The 17,199-nt window shown below is 37.8% G+C and overlaps 1 protein-coding gene across 2 annotated transcripts in view; it reads left to right on the top strand.

Annotated features, from left to right (window-relative positions):
* Positions 1-17,199, top strand: part of spata17 (spermatogenesis associated 17) — a 40,133-nt gene that overhangs the window by 9,924 nt on the left and 13,010 nt on the right. The window contains exons 6-9 of one of the 2 annotated variants that reach the window (XM_085452063.1): positions 2,922-3,045; positions 7,173-7,415; positions 10,881-11,017; positions 11,888-11,998. In XM_085452063.1, coding sequence (XP_085308189.1) covers positions 2,922-3,045; positions 7,173-7,415; positions 10,881-11,017; positions 11,888-11,972 — 589 coding nt within the window. In that variant the 3' untranslated portion in view covers positions 11,973-11,998. The remainder of the gene's footprint in view (positions 1-2,921; positions 3,046-7,172; positions 7,416-10,880; positions 11,018-11,887; positions 11,999-17,199) is intronic. The other variant, XM_085452074.1, reaches the window with a different exon arrangement.

Raw genomic sequence — 17,199 nt, 5'->3', positions numbered from 1 at the left:
CATAATGTGACTTTTCTTTAAGAAACTAAAGCAAGAACTTCTCTAAAAAAAAGACAGTGTAAATGGGAACATATTTGACTTCAAAATCTATGTATGTAATTTCAGCATTCTTATGCCTTTTCAGATATACAAGTTACTCATTTTGCACACTAATGCACTCCTGTACCATCAGTATTGCTGGCCTTTGACTGTATGTTGAAAACAAGCATACAGTCAAAAGCAAGCGTGTCTCTCTGATTTAGCCTGGAGGATGTGCATTTCTTTTTTTAAATAGCTCCAAATTACATTTTTTTACTTGAATTTTTGGATGCTTGAAAGAATAATGTTCAGTGACCACAATTTATGGAAGAGTTACTGAGCTCTGTACCGTGTCAGCAAAATTGTCACTATTTTAAAGCAGTGTTGCCTTAGATCCAGAAAACTGAACTGGCCTTGTCCTTCGGACACAGAGGTTACTCTATATATTGCCCAACCGTTTTTCTGAAAGTTTTGGGACCTATGTTTTGTTTGTTTTTTTTGTTTTTTGTTTTTTTTTTGTTTTTTGCTTTGTTTTGGGGTTTTTTTTTGGGGGGGGGGGGGGGGGGGGGTAAGGGAGCAGCTGAAAGTGCCTTTGAGTGGCTCTTTAATGTTTTCTTAAAAATTTAATGTGATAGCTGAGAAAAACTTGGTTTTGTGGTGACCCTTCTCTCATACTTCCTTTACTATGCTGGTTCAGATTGTTCAGATTTTTCCTATAATCTGTCACCTATAACTTTATTTATTTTTAATGTATTATAGTAAATCTATACATATGTGTAGAATTTTAGTTAAAACTAGCAATAATTTTTTTTTCTTTACAAGAAATTAGTTTAGGCTGATAAACCAGACGTAGCACATGTTCCAGAGCTGTTCCAGAGTTAAACATAGTGTTTCTTTCTTTTCAATTTTACTCAGTCAGTCGCACACACATTTATAAACACAGACACACACGCGCGCACACACAGGCGCGAGGGCATGTGCTGCTTGCTGAACAGGGCTAACGAGGGTTCTATGTTGTGGCGGCTGGTTGGGTCGACACAGATCGAGGTGCCTTCAGCCGTTACAAATCTGTTTGGCTTTTGTCCACTACAGAGCAATTAATAACACTGGGGCTGGGGGTAGGGAAGCAAAGGTCACTCATTGAGCACCCCCACCCCCCCAACACACACATATATAGATACATATACACATACAAGCAAAGTGTACATACATTTAGTATAAAAACAGATACACATTTGCATATTTATGATAAATGCACAAACTGCTACATTCTCAGTTAAACTGTTTCAGCCCAGAGACATATGTATGAAAATATGAACATATGAACAAAGGTCCTGATCCCCTGAAACATTACTACAAGCTTTTTAAGGTGCTATTAAGAATTGAGCAAACAGAAATGACGACATATATACAGACATGCACATATCGTGGAGAACACCGTCCCTAAACCAGGACTTTAAATGTTACATTAATAAGTAATATCCCTGTTAGCTAGGTGGACAAATAGAGGCCAAGCAACCTCAATATTTACTCCCCACACACCTACACTATATTAAATTACTGTATTTAATATTACACAAATGCACATATTTAGATTCACTCTTCTTCTTTACACACCCGCAAGCATTTTTCATTTATTTTGTAATTGAGTCTGGTGCTGAAGAATGAATGAGAATGCACAGGCAATGGGAATTTGTTGTGATTTGTTTTTAAATGTCAGTAGCCACAGAATGTGTTAACCTCAGATTACTGACACACTTTGAATACCCTGATTCTTCTATGGAGGATTGTAATTGAAAACAGAAGTTGGGTAGAGGGGGAAAAAAACAGCGGAGAAGAAGTAAGGAAAAAAGGAGGGAAACAGACACGGGATTCTTGATGAGCTATGGTTAAACTCTTATTGGTATTGTGCTCTTGGAATTAAATTGGTTTTACTCCTGCTTTGTGTGTGTGTGTTTATATTATGACGACATGTGTGTATTTAGTAATTGTTTCCAATTCCCCTTTTAAGTTATCACCACTTTGTAACAACATTGCTGTGTGGTTGTGGAATTAAATTGCTGTGTGTATGGGGTTTTAATGCATCCCATTTAGCCAGCTTCGCTTAACAGATGTCATAGAAAGACCTGTCCTGGCTGCCATGATGAAATATATCAATCATCCTCCCACTTATAGCCTCTTACGCTCTTATTTTGCCTTTTTTTCTTCTATGCAGTGTCATTCTGTTGTTTTTGCCCCAGAGCTCCTCTGTCTTTCCATGTATGCCTCAGTGTGATTAGGTAGTTTTTTTTCCTTCATCTGAAGGACACTTTAGGGAATTGTCAGCTTTACGACCAACAACTGTTTCCCAAATACATAATAACACATGCACAGATGTACTTGTCTGAAGTTTACACCGTTAACAAGTTATTGATTTATTTGGTGTTAAGATATAGTACTTCATAAGGTGAATCCTCAGAAAATGTGTAATATAACACATTAATGTAGTATTAAAAAAACATTAGGCTTACTTGTTAAACCAAGTGGTATAGAGTTATATGTAATCAAAATACAGAGTAATGTGCATTTAGTCATTGTCATTCACAAAACATACTGTACATGAGTATATAAATATGATGAGTTATTTCTACTATATGAATTATAATGATTGACAACTTAGGAATTGGAGAAATTATGTCTTAACTGTTATATTTTAAAAAAAAAAAATTATGCTATTGTTCACGTGTTATTGTAAGGTGACCTTGAGGGTCTGAAAGGTGCCTATAAATAAAATGTATTATTATTATTATTATTGTGTAAAATGATTTACATTTATTATACATGTCTAACTAATGCATACCTATTGTAAAGCCTAATGAATCCGAAGTGCAAGAATCTTTGTGTGTCGTTTATGTTCCCTGCAGGAGGGAGCTTGATCAGCTGGAAGATCTCCAGAAAAGGGAGAGAGACTGTCTGGATATGGTGAAAGAGCACACTGCCAAAGTCTATCAAGCTCATCGGTTACATCATCTCCTTAGTACAAAGCAGGTGGGCTTATGGAAACACAAACACATTCAATTTTGCACACATTTTACAACAATGTTATAATGATTAGACTAATATTTAACCAGAGGGAAATGTACATATTAATTTTATGTTAACCAGAGCTACATGAAAATAGCGCAGTTTAATAAAAATACTGTAATGAATAAAAAATTGTTGGACTAGTGACAGTAACACGTATTGACTTTGTAATTCCAAAGTGACCTTAACTGCGGTTATGTATGGATGCAAAGTCACTTCAGATGACACGAGAAACGCATCCCTGTGGATTGACTTAACATTTGTGTAGCACTCACCCATACAGCTATGCACAATTATGTGCATGCTCAGATACATATGCAGGCACACACATGGGCATTGAGCTCAACATTACAAAGAGGTGGATTCCTACAGAAACGGGCTACACAGAGAAATACCACAGACCTTTTCCTTTCTATTAGTCAACAGAAGTGGGCCGTGTGGAGTTCAGTTGCGCATGTGCAAACATAAGTGTGAGTCCTCACGGTTGTTCTGATGTGCTCAGTCTGATGCTTCCCATGGCAAAAGTGTGCACATTTGTAAATGGTAAATGGACTAGTACTTATGTAGTGCTTTTATACTCTATTTGAGCGCTCAGAGCACTTTTTTTTTACCGTATGCATCATTCAACTATTCACACACACACATCATGCTTTTCTCTATGCCTAAGCATTTTTAGCGTGGCAGCCACACACTCTTAGTCCAGTGGATGCATTGGAAATAACTCGTTGTTTAGTATCATGCCCGAGGATACAGCAACAGACTAGAGAATCTGGGGATCAAACCACCAGTTAGCGGGCGAGCCACAGCTATCCTTGTGTTCATATGTGTGTGGCATCTACGCATCTTTGTGACTCCTCACTGTGATAATAATGAAGACAAAGCACAGTGGTCACTGTTGATTCAGCACTAGCATTCTGCTTGCTCTCTCTCTCTCTCTCTCTCTCTCTCTCTCTCTCTCTCTCTCTCTCTCGTGTCTTTACAACTAGCATCATCATTGCCTGTCTTGCTGTCTACTGTCCTCAGACATCCCATGTTCACCGAAGACGCATACATACACAAAATTTTCACACAATTGCATGAAGTTGATGTAAGCTGGAATGAGGTTAAGTTCGCAGTTTTTACACATCAGGCTTGATTCTTAAAATACTTTAACTCGTGGGTATCCACATAATTTGTGTTACGTTTCTGTAACTCTGTTATCGTTATTTTTAAGTACACGCTAGAAAGAATGAAAGTTTATGTGCTCTTCTCCGCCCTCTGTCCATCTTTCTCTATATACTTCCCTCTCTTTCCCTGCATATGGCAGGGGACTCTTTCCCTTCGTAGCTCTGACCTTGTCAGCAGTGAATAGATGGCTCTCCCACACAGTTCATCCTTTCTCACTTCTCAGACCCCAGCCCACACACACACACACACACCAAAATACACAGACTCACATCCAGCTTACCAAAAGGCCCCAAGTCCCTCTGACAGAGACAGAGATGCTGTGTTCCTGGGGTCAACATCATTGCTCTTCCCGTAGCTAGGTTGGTACTTGGTACTTTTTGGGCTTATGTGTTGTGTTTGTGTATTCGTGTGTGTCTTTAGGGGTGGTGAGATTTACTTTTGTTTATGCGTTGTGTGTATCTGTGTATTTTGCTGGCTTTCTGTCACTTCCTATTTGACTTGTGTACTGTCATCCCTAAAGCAGAACATTTCTCCTGTAGTTTCAAGCAATTTCCAAGATACTGATTGGTGTTGATCATATAAACTATTCTTATGACTACTCAGTCCATACTTTTAATTAGTTTACTACTCTATTGGGGTGAGGCATAACATTTACTAATTTAGTTTTTTATCTATAAGTAAGAACCATTTAATATAACTTATTATTGGTTGTAGAAATATATTTGACAACTGCTTCAAGATATTTTTGTTCTCAAGAGGGACCCTATGCATGATTGATTACTGATTTTGATTATTAGTGAAAAGTTGCCCCACTGTCACTTTGAAATTTTAGTCACTGCTTAGCAGCTAGCCTGGGACCTGTTTATCGGTCACCACTGTTTTTAACTGCAACTGGCAGTCTAACAGTGGTACTTCCTTTGCTTTGAATGTCCCCTGCAATCTAGAGGAGGTCTCTAATGAGAAGAATGAGCAAGTACTGCTCTTAACAACTAAAATCCATGATGGTGTAGTTGTCCTCATCCCAAGTCCTAGCTTGGGATGAGATTCACTAGAGGTGCATGTAATTATATTGCTTCATTATTTTTTTCTCATAGTGTACTTGACAAGTAAAATATTTGCAGAACACAACCTTTTAAATGTTACATTAAAGTGTAAGATTAATCTAAGAAAGCACACGTGTATGCATATATACATGATTACATATATGCGCATGCACATATTCTGCCGTTACATATAGGATCTAAACCTATGGGAAACTATGACGTTGTATAATAACTACTTTCAACTACTCCCTTAGTCACAAGGAGTTTTGATTTGGTAGATTTTCACATTGGATGTCCTTCCTGACACAATCCCCCAAGTTATTTGTATCAACACCACTATTTTTTAAATAGGTACGTATTGTGCTATTATCAAGCTGTACCTACAACCCAGGGTCAAAAAAATTGCAGTGAATAAAGTGGAATTTCTTTATTTTTTCTTATAACGCAATGGATGATATTTAGACCAAAAGTGCTTATGATCTAATAGTGACACATTTGCTATTTTACTAATTTGTTAATATGTTATTTTAGAAAGAGCGAGGTTTGGGAGGATGTAGTTAAAGCTGTATGTGTTTCTCTCTCTCCCTTTCCTTCTTGTTGCAGTCTTTTAGAGTGGAAAGCAGTGTTATTAGCATATAGAACAACTCAAAGCTTTGGTCTGGTAATTAAGACACAGGCAAAAGAATAACTGTGGTTTGAATAATTATCATCAAGGCTGTCTGTGGCAAATCTGTACCCCAGTTCAGAATCGGAGAGGCACAGTTTTAAGTATGTGTACTTGTGTGTGTGTTTAGGATTTTCATCTATCCATTCTTCTATTCTGTATTCATTTAAGATAACACCTTTTTAAAGTGGGGATATTTGGGGGAGGTTAATATGGATTACATGACCATTGATAGGGAAGAAGGCTGATGGAAAATTTTAACACAATTGATGTTTAGTAGCTAACAATTGTTAGTTTAGTCCCTGTCCCAGTGGGTGCCCATTCTGAGATTTGATGTTCCTCTTCATAAACTGAATTCTTTTTTTCTCCAAAATCTAAATTAAGTTATATATATATTTATTTAGTACTGAAGCATCCATGTGGACAGCCAGGTGCTTAAAAATCAGTGCCCCAAAATCATTTTCGCTTTATGTCTATGTCACTCCATAGAGCCTGTTTTTTTTATTTCATATTTTTAGGTCTAGTACATTCTTATTAAATGCTGCTGCATGTCTTTTAACAGGTGCTAGAATGTATGAACATATCACTCCAGTTTTAGGAAATTTACACTGGCTCCCTGTTGATTATCGTATTCATTTTGAGATTCTTTTGCTTACTAGTTTTAAATGGTATGGCGCCCAATTATTTAAGCAAACTCTTCAACATGTGTAACCCCAAAAGAGCACTGAGATCGTCCAGCCAGATGCTCTTAGTACAACCGAGGTCTCGATTGAAGCATAGAGGAGATCGGGCCTACGCAGTCGCAGCACCTAGACTCTGGAATAACTTAGCCACTTCAGAGTCTATTCAGTCTTTCAAATCACATCTTAAAACGCACTGTTTATGTTGGCTTTTAGTTCAGTTTGAGTACCATCAGGCTTGTTTTACGTTTGTTATGGGGGTTTTTTGTTTTCATGTTATACATTGTCATTGCCTCATCTCATTTATCTGTATTTGTTTTTCTATTGTTTTCTCATGGTCTTAACTAATTGTGAAGCACTTTGGTCAACTAAATTGCTTTTAAATGTGCTATAGAAATAAATTTGATTTGATTTTGATTCATTAATTTAAAAAAATTTAATTACTAGTAAGAAATACATTTTAATCTAATGACTTTAAAATCCTAATTTAATGTTTTCACGCTTTTACCCTCTCTCTCTTTTTTTCTGTTTCCTCAGTGCCCAGGGGTCTTCAACTCTCCATTCAGGCCAGCTCCTCATGAGATGGAGCTGCTGCTGAGGCAGCAGGTCAAGTACCAGGCCCCCACCAGGCTGGCCTCCAGGGGCAAGGCTTGTCTCTTGGGCATCCCAAGCTCAACAAGCTCTAGTTTCCCTGTGACTCTTGGATCCCCATTGATCAAAACCTCTAGAACTTACAGCTCCAGGCCCATACTGCCTCCCATTGCCAACAAGACACAGCAGGTGACGGTGGTCAAAACGTTGCCTATAAAAGACATAAACAAGTAGAAAACAGATAAATACAGTAGTATAAAAGCAGATATACAAGAGATGAGATGTGATGGTGTGAAAAACTGGATTTAAGCATGTTCAAGAGGTGAAACAGACTGTTAGTTTAACAAAGTATCATACTAATTATTAAAGCCTTCAACATCACCTTCCTTCCTCATGGGGGATGGTTCTTGATGAAAGCAGAGATCCTTTAAAACTCCTTTTAAAGAAGAATGACATCATTAGCATGGCAGACAGCTCTCCTGGGGGCTACTGCATAGAGTCGTTTAGTGCCTTTATTTCAATGAGTACTCTGTGGGACTATGTAGTTATGTGTTACTATATTTGTGCACCACAGTGTGTGTGTGTGTGTGTGTGTGTGTGTGTGTGTGTGTGTGTGTGTGTGTTTTAAAATTGCATGCACAGCTCTGACTAGTGGACCACAACAACATGATATGTGCTGTGTCAGGTAACGATTTAACTGTACAATTATCCACAATTTTGTTGTCCAGGTACAATGACAATAAAGGGCTCTTCTGTTCTAAATGTAAACTAATACACATTCACATACACATTCCACTTGAATTTGAAGTTTAGATGTATGTATTTGTTTCTGTATATTACAGATATATATGGATAATTTTGTTAAATTCCATGGAAACATGCATTATATTTCCATTAAGCAAATAAGCGACATATATACATTCAACAGAAATTAAAATTTAATTTGATAAATAATAAATTTAATAAATTAGTATTTTTCTGATCTTATATGTTGTGAACACATTTTCTTCTTTTTTTTTACAGAAATTGTTTTAACAATATATTGCTTTGTCCAAAATGATCAAGAATAAGTGTTCATTTTAAAGAGTAAATTTTCATCAAAGACCTTTGGACATATCATAGAGAGAAAAGAACAGATTTGCCACTGTTTCATATTGAACTATCACATAATTATGACAGTTACCAGTCAAAATGTGTACTATATTAATCCAGTGGCTGATAAAAATAGACGAACCTTGAGTTGCCACTATTTGAATATTTACTTTGGTTGTTCTCAACTGAGAATTTGTCTTGGTTCAGTAAAGGATAATCCAGTGGTGTGTTTGTGACTGTATGTGTCATGTGTCTGTGTTTGCATTTGTGTGTATGATGATGATTTGAGTGCTATTGAAGAGCAATATTTTCCACTCTGTGGCTCTTTATGGCAAATTGCTTTCCCTAGTATTAGTTTCTAGTAATGTAAAACATAAGTGAGCAGAAATGAGGCGTATATTTGTCTCCTTTTATTAGCTGCAGTTCATACACTTACATACACATGCAGGCATGTCTCCAGCTGGCCGAAATGGGAATAGGTTTATTAATGGTGTCCTAGGAAAGTCTCTATGGTTGATATGAAGAATAATTGTCTATATTTATACATGTGTGCCTCATAGTGTGTCTTTTTTGTGTGTGTTCAGCTCGTGTCATTAGTGCAGGAAGTCCCCTTTTCTTTTGCACTCACCCCTACATCCCACACCCCCTCCATCTCTGGTGTGATAACTATCTAGTGGTGATGGATAAGGTTGAGGTGCTGGCTGTGGAAGTGGTCAGGCCAGGCCAATGATCCCGTGGTGATAGGAGCAAGGACAGGGTCTCTGTCTCTCTCCTCCTCATTCTCCCTCCTTTTTTTAACACCAAACAACAACTGAAGGTCACCTTAAACATAGCGAAAACATTTAAGTTAATCTGCATTCCCAAAAGTTTAGCCGTTATTCGCACAAGTTCTTAAGTAATGTAGTCTTAGAGCATCCACTTTGAGATTTGACTTCGCTGGACACACGGACAACTCACACACACGCACACACACACACACACACACACACACACACATACACACATATATATTCCAACAAGCTTGTTCACCTTTGTTCTTGCACTTAGCCTGAACTCTCTTAGGCAGCTTTCTTGTAATTTCTGTAAGCAGTCTATTTCTCCAGCCTTCTTGGACATAAATCCAGAGCTCTACCTTAGATGTTAGCTGGATGTACTTCTTCAGTAATGTTGAGGTCCGGGCTCTCGGGAAGCCAATCCATGACTGATAGTCTTCCATGGTGTGTTTTTGTTTTTTTGTTGTGGGTTTTTTGTGTTTTCTTTTTTAATCCAGATGTAGTTTTTTGTGCATTGGCAGTGTTTTTGGATCCATTGCCATGATGATCTCTTCTTCTTGTTTGACTCCTCAAATATTTTAAGGACAAACTGCACACCATACTGAGATGTGCCAAGTTTTCAGCTTATTAGCTCCATGGGAATCACTGTGTTATCTTCCGCATGTTCTCTAAATTTAACTAATGAATTGATAATAAGTGACAAAGTGCCTAAAGATACCAATTAAAATAGGTTCTTCGAAAAGTTGTCTGGTTTATCCCTTGAGTTACGCCTTTTTTATGATTGAGTGAATCATAGGTAAATGTAATGTGGCTTAACGAACAAACAAAAAGAGAGCCTGAAGAACTATTGTTCAAGACCATTTGTAAAAAATCATGAGAAAGTCAGTCTCCATGGAAGAAAAATAAAAAGAAATGAGGGGTGGCTCAAGACTTTTTAATTGTGTGTGTGTTTCTTCAGTTTACCTTAACAATTTAACAACATTAACACAGATATTATGTAAGTTGACTTCTTAAATAAACTGAGTTTAAATAATCTCAGCTTATTTAAGAAGCCAGACAATTCATAATTTAGTCTTTTCCGTTGAAATCACTGCTATATTTACAGAAAACCATTCCACACCCCACACCCAACCACTTACCCACTAATCTCAGCCATGGTCTGAGTAACCCTCATCCCTCTGGCCACTTACGCAAAGACTCTATACTCCAAAGTCTTTTGCACAACATTCAAGCACTTTTCAACTTGTCATTGTTACTGTGTGCCTTTGTTTTTATATATATGTTCTTCTTGTTTGTTGGTTATTCCAGTCTTCTTACTATTTATATTTCCTGCACAATTGTTGCACTTTTAACAGGAAGAAAACTCTGGCAGAATCAGGCTCAGGGAGGGGCACCCATATGCTGGAACTAATTGGGGGTGAGGGGAAAAGAAGAGAACAGGGAAAAAGATCCACTATCATATTCATTTAGATTTCAATTAACAAATCACCACAAAAGCCCAAATCATGATTTTAACCCATTGCAGACAGTGTCCTCATTGCTCCAAAACTGTCTTCTTTTTAACTGATACCCCTCCCATCCCCCTCTCTCCAAAATTGAACTAACATGCTTGGTTTTACTTCTCCTGCCACTTGATCTTTTTTATTCTTTCTCTACACTTAGCCTTTCTCCTGTCACAAGAGAAGAGATGCAGAGGACTGACCTCTGTCTTTTTTTAATTCTGCAAAAGAGTGATTTTGCGATCAGTTTTCGACTAATGTACTGTCTATTTTGTCTGTCCTTATTCCAGGGTCTTTACAGAGAAGCAGGAGAGGCTTGGGAGCAGCGCTTGCATTGTCGTGAATTGATGTTATGTCTGCAGACCTCTTACATGCACCTAGAGGAGGCCCAGAATCAGCTACGTGAACTCGAGCCAGTGAGACTTAGGTTTGTACAGGAGTTCTCTGTCCGACCTGTCTGGATAATTCTTTTAGATTGGATACAATATATTAGAACATTCATACATTAATCTAACATAATTCAGCTACAGGTATGTCCAAGTCCATTGTTTGGTGCGTTTTAACAGATATTATTTACTGCAAATAGTGTCTGTATTAACTCGATACTAGCAAGAAGCTGTTCTTTGAGTGAGCACTGCTGAAAGAGAGAGACACAATTTTTCATTGTGGGGTCTGTACAGAAATGTTACTAAAAAGTTATAATAACATAATAATCCAGTGTAAGCTATATCCTTGCATGTGTCTTGTGTTGGTATTCGCCTCCTCCTTTTGATGCTCTATGTTAAATTGAGTTCAGTTTAAGCTGTATTTTATCAAAATACTGGTGTTACTGAAATATGTGGAGCTCCACTCTAAACATTTGGGATCAAGATTCAGTGAAGCCCTACAGGACAAAAGAACAAAGCTTTGGCACTAAACTCATAGCTTTGTGCTGTCCATCTGTGCCAATTACGCGCTAATTCTGATAAAGTTGCTTGCTGGCATCCCTAATATAGCAAAGCTCCCAGCTGCAACTTTCAGCTATTCTGGTGCAAAATAAGACATGCTTTCATAATTAAATATGCCACTATTTGCAGTAAATTGCTTCCCGCAAACTCTTAGTTTCAAAACTGACACTGCACCATCTCTAGTAAATCCTGACAGTAGTTTTATATCCATGGAGGGTTTTACACCAGTGAATCTAGCCCTATAAAAGTGAAAGACATGCTTAGCAAACAACAGTTTTAATAAAACCAATCTGAAAACCTGTGTGCACTATATTGTATAACTTTGCTGTTTCTTGTTGTCTGACACCCAGAGGAACAGGAAGTACACTTCACCATTTGAGCCACAGCAGCAGTTCATTTCCTCATCCAGCCCATACCGGCAAGAGCTTCAGATGATTAATATACACTGGTTATCAGAGGAGGTATGATGAAAACTAAAAAGACTAAACAAAAAGAAAAAAAATCATTTGTTTGTTTATTTATTTAATTATCCCATGTAGAGGGAATGGTCTGAATGGGCTAAAAGCTGTTGTAAAGGGTTTATATGGTTGAATTAGTTTGATCCTAAGGTATAATTCTTCTTCTAAGAAAGACATGAAAAAACAGAGCAGCACAACCTAAACCTTTCAACTTGTGTTGCACAAATTTGTCAAAAGTGACAGCAATTTAATAAATCGCCACTCTCCATCACACGCATATCTACACCCACCCACACCCATACACACAATTCCCAGCTATGCCCTCCACTGCCCCTTCTCCATGTATACGTAAATGAGGTGTATGCATTGATGTGTATGTGTGGGTATGTTAGTGAGAGAATGTGTGAGCGTGGGCCCTGCGGTCTGGTCCAGGCATTAGGTAATTGACTGTGTCTTTGCTCAAGGCCTTTCATGGATCACCGTCCTTTATTAGCTCACTTCCCAGCACACACACTCGCATACGTGCACATCCACACACACATACACAAAGTTCCCAGCAGCTCCACCCCAGCCCCTTACTCCCCACCAGCAACCAGACCCAATTGCCCGGAAACAAGGAGTGAAACAAGAGAGAGAGAGAGAGAGAGGAGCAAGGGAAAAAGGAGAGAGCAGCGACAGGGGAATGAACTAACACGGCCCCAGGAAGTGGAGATAAATAAGTATGAGGAGAGAGTGAGTGGGTGAACGGGGTCTCCTCAAACTGACAAGAGAAATTGAGGGAGTACGATCCATATTTCACTGTATCATGTTTGTCAAATACAATTTTAGGAAGGTTGTAGATCTGCATTGGTGGTAGTATTTTGACTTTGCCTATCGCCCTAGCCCCGTTTGGGTGAAAAGTACCTGTCTAGACAAAACAGGAAACAAATGTCCCAAATATGCTGTTGAACTAACGCAGGTTCACAGCAAAGCTGCATGGCAGTTTTAACTGTGTGTTAACGGGCATACCCACTGATTATCAAATAATATGTCGGTAAGTATAAGTGTGAATTAGAATGAGATTTGGTCATTTAAATGGTGGGATGAGCCAGGATTCATTTATTAAGTTGATTCATTTCTTAGATAAGTATGTGTGTGTGTTTGCTGACACGTTTAGCTATTTTCTATTATTTTATTTTATCTCAAATCAAATATTTGCTAAACGTATTCTCTGTATAGTATAACTTTGCCATGCAGGATGTTGTTGAGGAAGATGATAAAGACAGTAGTTGCCTGTCCTCGGCCCAGTCCTGTCATACTGCTGTCACTCAGAACTCATCAAACCTCACATCTTTCTCTCAGAGATTCTGTGTCTTTGTATCTCTCTACCTCTGTTTACTCTCTCTCTCCTCTCACTCTGTGATAATTAGTGCATTAGTCCTATCATTGGCATCACCGTGAGCTATAGCAGCAGCCAGCGGAGCTTCTTGTCACATCTCACAGGGCCAGTGGAGTGGACAGCTCAACCCTGGTACTCATCATCTTCATACCGTGCCTAGCCAGCCTCCCCCCAGCCACATTATTTAGCTATGTTATCCAGCCATGCTCCTAATTATTTTCAAATCCTAGCCATAGCCCTCTCACCCAGTCTCTGCCACATTACCTAGCCTTGCTTGTACTCATCACCTTAAGCGTTGCTTTAGCTTCTCCACACAGCCTGAAGCCTCATCATTAACATACCCCAGTTTTTTTTTCTGTTTTCTTTGGCTTGACCATCACAGCTCTTGGCAGTATGTACACAGCATCCTCAGACCAAACCAAGCCCTAGAAATAGCCTGTGACTCCTGGACCTTTATTTACCTTAGCCATCTGGGTCACAATATGAAAGTCTGTCAGTGTACACACACACATATCCACATGCATCCACATAAATTCACAAAAATGCCAGTCCCTGCCTCTTGAAAAGCTGAGTTCCCTGTCTCAGGCCAAAGAGCGCTGTGTAAAGGTTGCCCCTTTTCTTGCCCATATGTCTGCTTACCCTTTTTGCCTATGTTCCTGGTAATCCTGTTATGCCAACACAACAATGATGGTTATTTTACTCGTTAGTTCATGTTATATCATCATTGTTATTATCATTGTTATTTCAGGAGAAATAAAGTGATAAAGAGCAAAATGTAGGTTATTGGTAAGCAACACATTGCCTGTAAGTATTGTAAGATAAAATGCTATAAAAGATTGTGAACCAGTTACATGCTCCAGCAAAGACTAATTTCAAATGCAGATATGGGAAAGCCCTCTGTGTTCATGCTAATTTTGTGGTCGTTATTAGCCATGTCACCAGTGGTTCTGCCTATAACCATAGAAGATAGCTAATTAGGAGGCTACGTGCTAATAAAGTACACTACAGTGAGTGGTCACGTCTGTGTTTATCTGTGCTCCAAGCCTTTCCTTCTCTTTTCATTAGACTGATGTCCATCATAACTTTCAGAGCATCAGGAGAAACTCCCTGATACACACTAAAACACAAGCACTCTTCCCTAGGTCCAGGTCTTTTTAAAATTTTGCTTGTTTGTTTGTTTCTGGTAATTGTTTATTGAAATAATACCAAATATGAGGTCCAGACATAGAGAAAAAATCATTTTCAGAACAGAAGTTAATGCACAGGGATGAAAAGTTAAAGGGCATAAATAAATGAAAACAAATACAAATCAAACTGGACAGGCAGACGAAGAAGGAAATGCATCGACACATAATAGAATATAAATACTAATAAACAACCAGAACAGCAGTGGAGGCAAAAAAACCCAAAAGCATATATAACATCAGTCATAAAAAAATAAACATAAATTATGTATCAATGGCTAAAAGTAATACCAAGATAGTAATAACAAAGTGGAGGCAAGGCTAAAGATTGTGTTAGCTGTAGCAACGGCTTTGGATCAGTGGACCACTATACAATGTCCATCTTTCTTAATTCTGGCCCTTTCAAGTGATCATATATCTGAAAAGAACGTTGGCCAAATTTGGTCTAAACTATTTTTTAATAATAGTTTTCATTGCAGCAGTTGAAGCAGCTAATGTTGCAAATTACTCCTGAAACTAATAATGTATTTAAGCTGAGACTAGTATGAAAATTATAGTTCAAAAAATCATATAGTGTGATTATTTTACCAGACTCATAACAGTGAACCCAAAAGTCATTATTTAATAATTTATCTTTAAATCTAGGCTCAGGTGTAAACTGAGCCTAGATTTAAAGATAAATTGTTTTCCTAACTTATAGTCAATATGTGTGGTTTTACAGTAAAGGAAGAAAGACAATTTGTAAATAATAATGAAACTGATCAAATGTTTTCTTGAAATTACCATGATATCACGGAAGACCCTGGTATTCACAACCTTTTAATTTGAATTTACCAATAATAATGCTGCCATGTGGGTATTAAAACGCGAAAAAACTCGTCTAAGGGTGAAAGTCAAAATCAAATGGATTATCAGAACAAATACAGATTGATATACACCAGAATATGTTCTGATTTATCTGTTCTTGTTTCCACAGACTGTATCTAAAAGATAGATGTAGTCTCTGTGTCAACCCTCATTGGTTATCCAAAAGCTGTTATGACACTTTAGGCTTTGCAATCTCATTTTTTTAACCACTGTGCTTGAATAACAAAGATAACCTAGGACACTGTCAGATAACTCCAGCTCTAACTAGCTAGATTGGTTAACAAGATGCATTTATGATTTACTGTGATATTGATTCAAGTGATCTATCCGACTCTGCTGCATTAGGGTCCATGTTACTAACCATTACTACTAACCATTTTACAGCCTGTGTAAAACTCTGAAGCCCTGCCATTTGCTCAACCATAAAGCATTTCCCGCCACACCGCTTCCTACTTGAGACCTCAGGCTTATCAGTTAACCCACCAATTCATTTACATTATGGTGACATTTAGGACTGTATACAGAGTAACAGTGAGGGTCAAGTTCACACAGCATGATGTTAAATGGACAGCATCTGCTAAGTAGCAGATATATTTTGGTAAGATTTGAAAGAATGAATGACTTTAGATATTTTCGTTAAAAGATTCTGGACCAAACTTTACCAGATTGAGTGACTTTGTAGAACTTTCTTTCTATAAAATAATAAGGTTGCCTTAATACACTCAACAAAACACCACAACCACTAACAGATTGGCAGTATTGGTGTGAAAATATAAGTTAACTGCAATATAAAACGCTATGTCATCATAGTTATTCCAAAATCAAGATGGAAGTGTTTTTAAGTCTGAGTAGATGTTTTCTTCTCCATGTGTACATAGGTGTCAGAGAAAGGAGGCAGACAAGCTGGATAGGGGTGTCTGTACTTTAATGGACTGCCTGTCCCTGTAAGGATATGCTCCACTGAACCATGCTGTATATAGTGTAGTATAATCACTGTCGATGTCTTTCTCCTTCCATCACTTTTTCTTTGCTCATCTTTGCTATCTTCTTTATTTGCATATGTTCTCTTTTTCTGACTTCTTCATCTGTACTACCAACCAGTAGCTTTTTCTACACCCCTTTCCCCATTCTTGTAAAAAATATCTGAGTGCATATATATATATATAGAGAGAGAGAAATATAAATGGATTGTGATGAAGCTAAAATGTAGATCAAAGACTGTATATAAAAAATGGACATATTACCCATGGCATTATTCTGTTTATTTATATAGTTTTATTTATATAGTTTCAAATCACAAAAAAGTTGCCTCAAGTTGTTTTATACAGTAAGGTAAAGATTGCAGTTTTAGAAAGAAAACCCCAACAAACAAATGACCCCTTATAAGCAAGCACTTTGCGAATGTGGGAAGGAACAACTCCCTCTTAACCTTCAGCAGAATCAGACTCAGCAAGGGGCAGGCATCAGCTGCAACAGGTCATGTCTTGGTTTTTGAAACAATATAATTTTTGGTGTCACTATTTTAGTTTTAAAAGCCAGAAGTGACCATTGGGTATTTGGGTAGCTTAGGAGCCCACCCAAAAAAGGGTAGACTCCTCAGATATCCATTAACTAAGGAGCAGCGTCCATTGACTGCTTTATTACATAAGATAGATACAGTACCTGTTATTTAGTGCTAAGAAAAAACAAGCAAACCAGGAGCAGACCAACAATTATAAAAAATGAACCTCAGACTTCTTGGATAGACTTGGATGTACACACACCACAAGCAATTG

The sequence above is a fragment of the Copadichromis virginalis genome, linkage group LG1, assembly GCF_057382275.1.
Source record: "Copadichromis virginalis isolate Kocher_CV1m ecotype Utaka linkage group LG1, C_Virginalis_male_GT1.1, whole genome shotgun sequence".
Lineage (NCBI taxonomy): Eukaryota > Metazoa > Chordata > Actinopteri > Cichliformes > Cichlidae > Copadichromis > Copadichromis virginalis.
The sequence above is the reverse complement of the archived record's forward strand: the minus strand, read 5'-3'. Positions and strand labels throughout refer to the sequence as shown.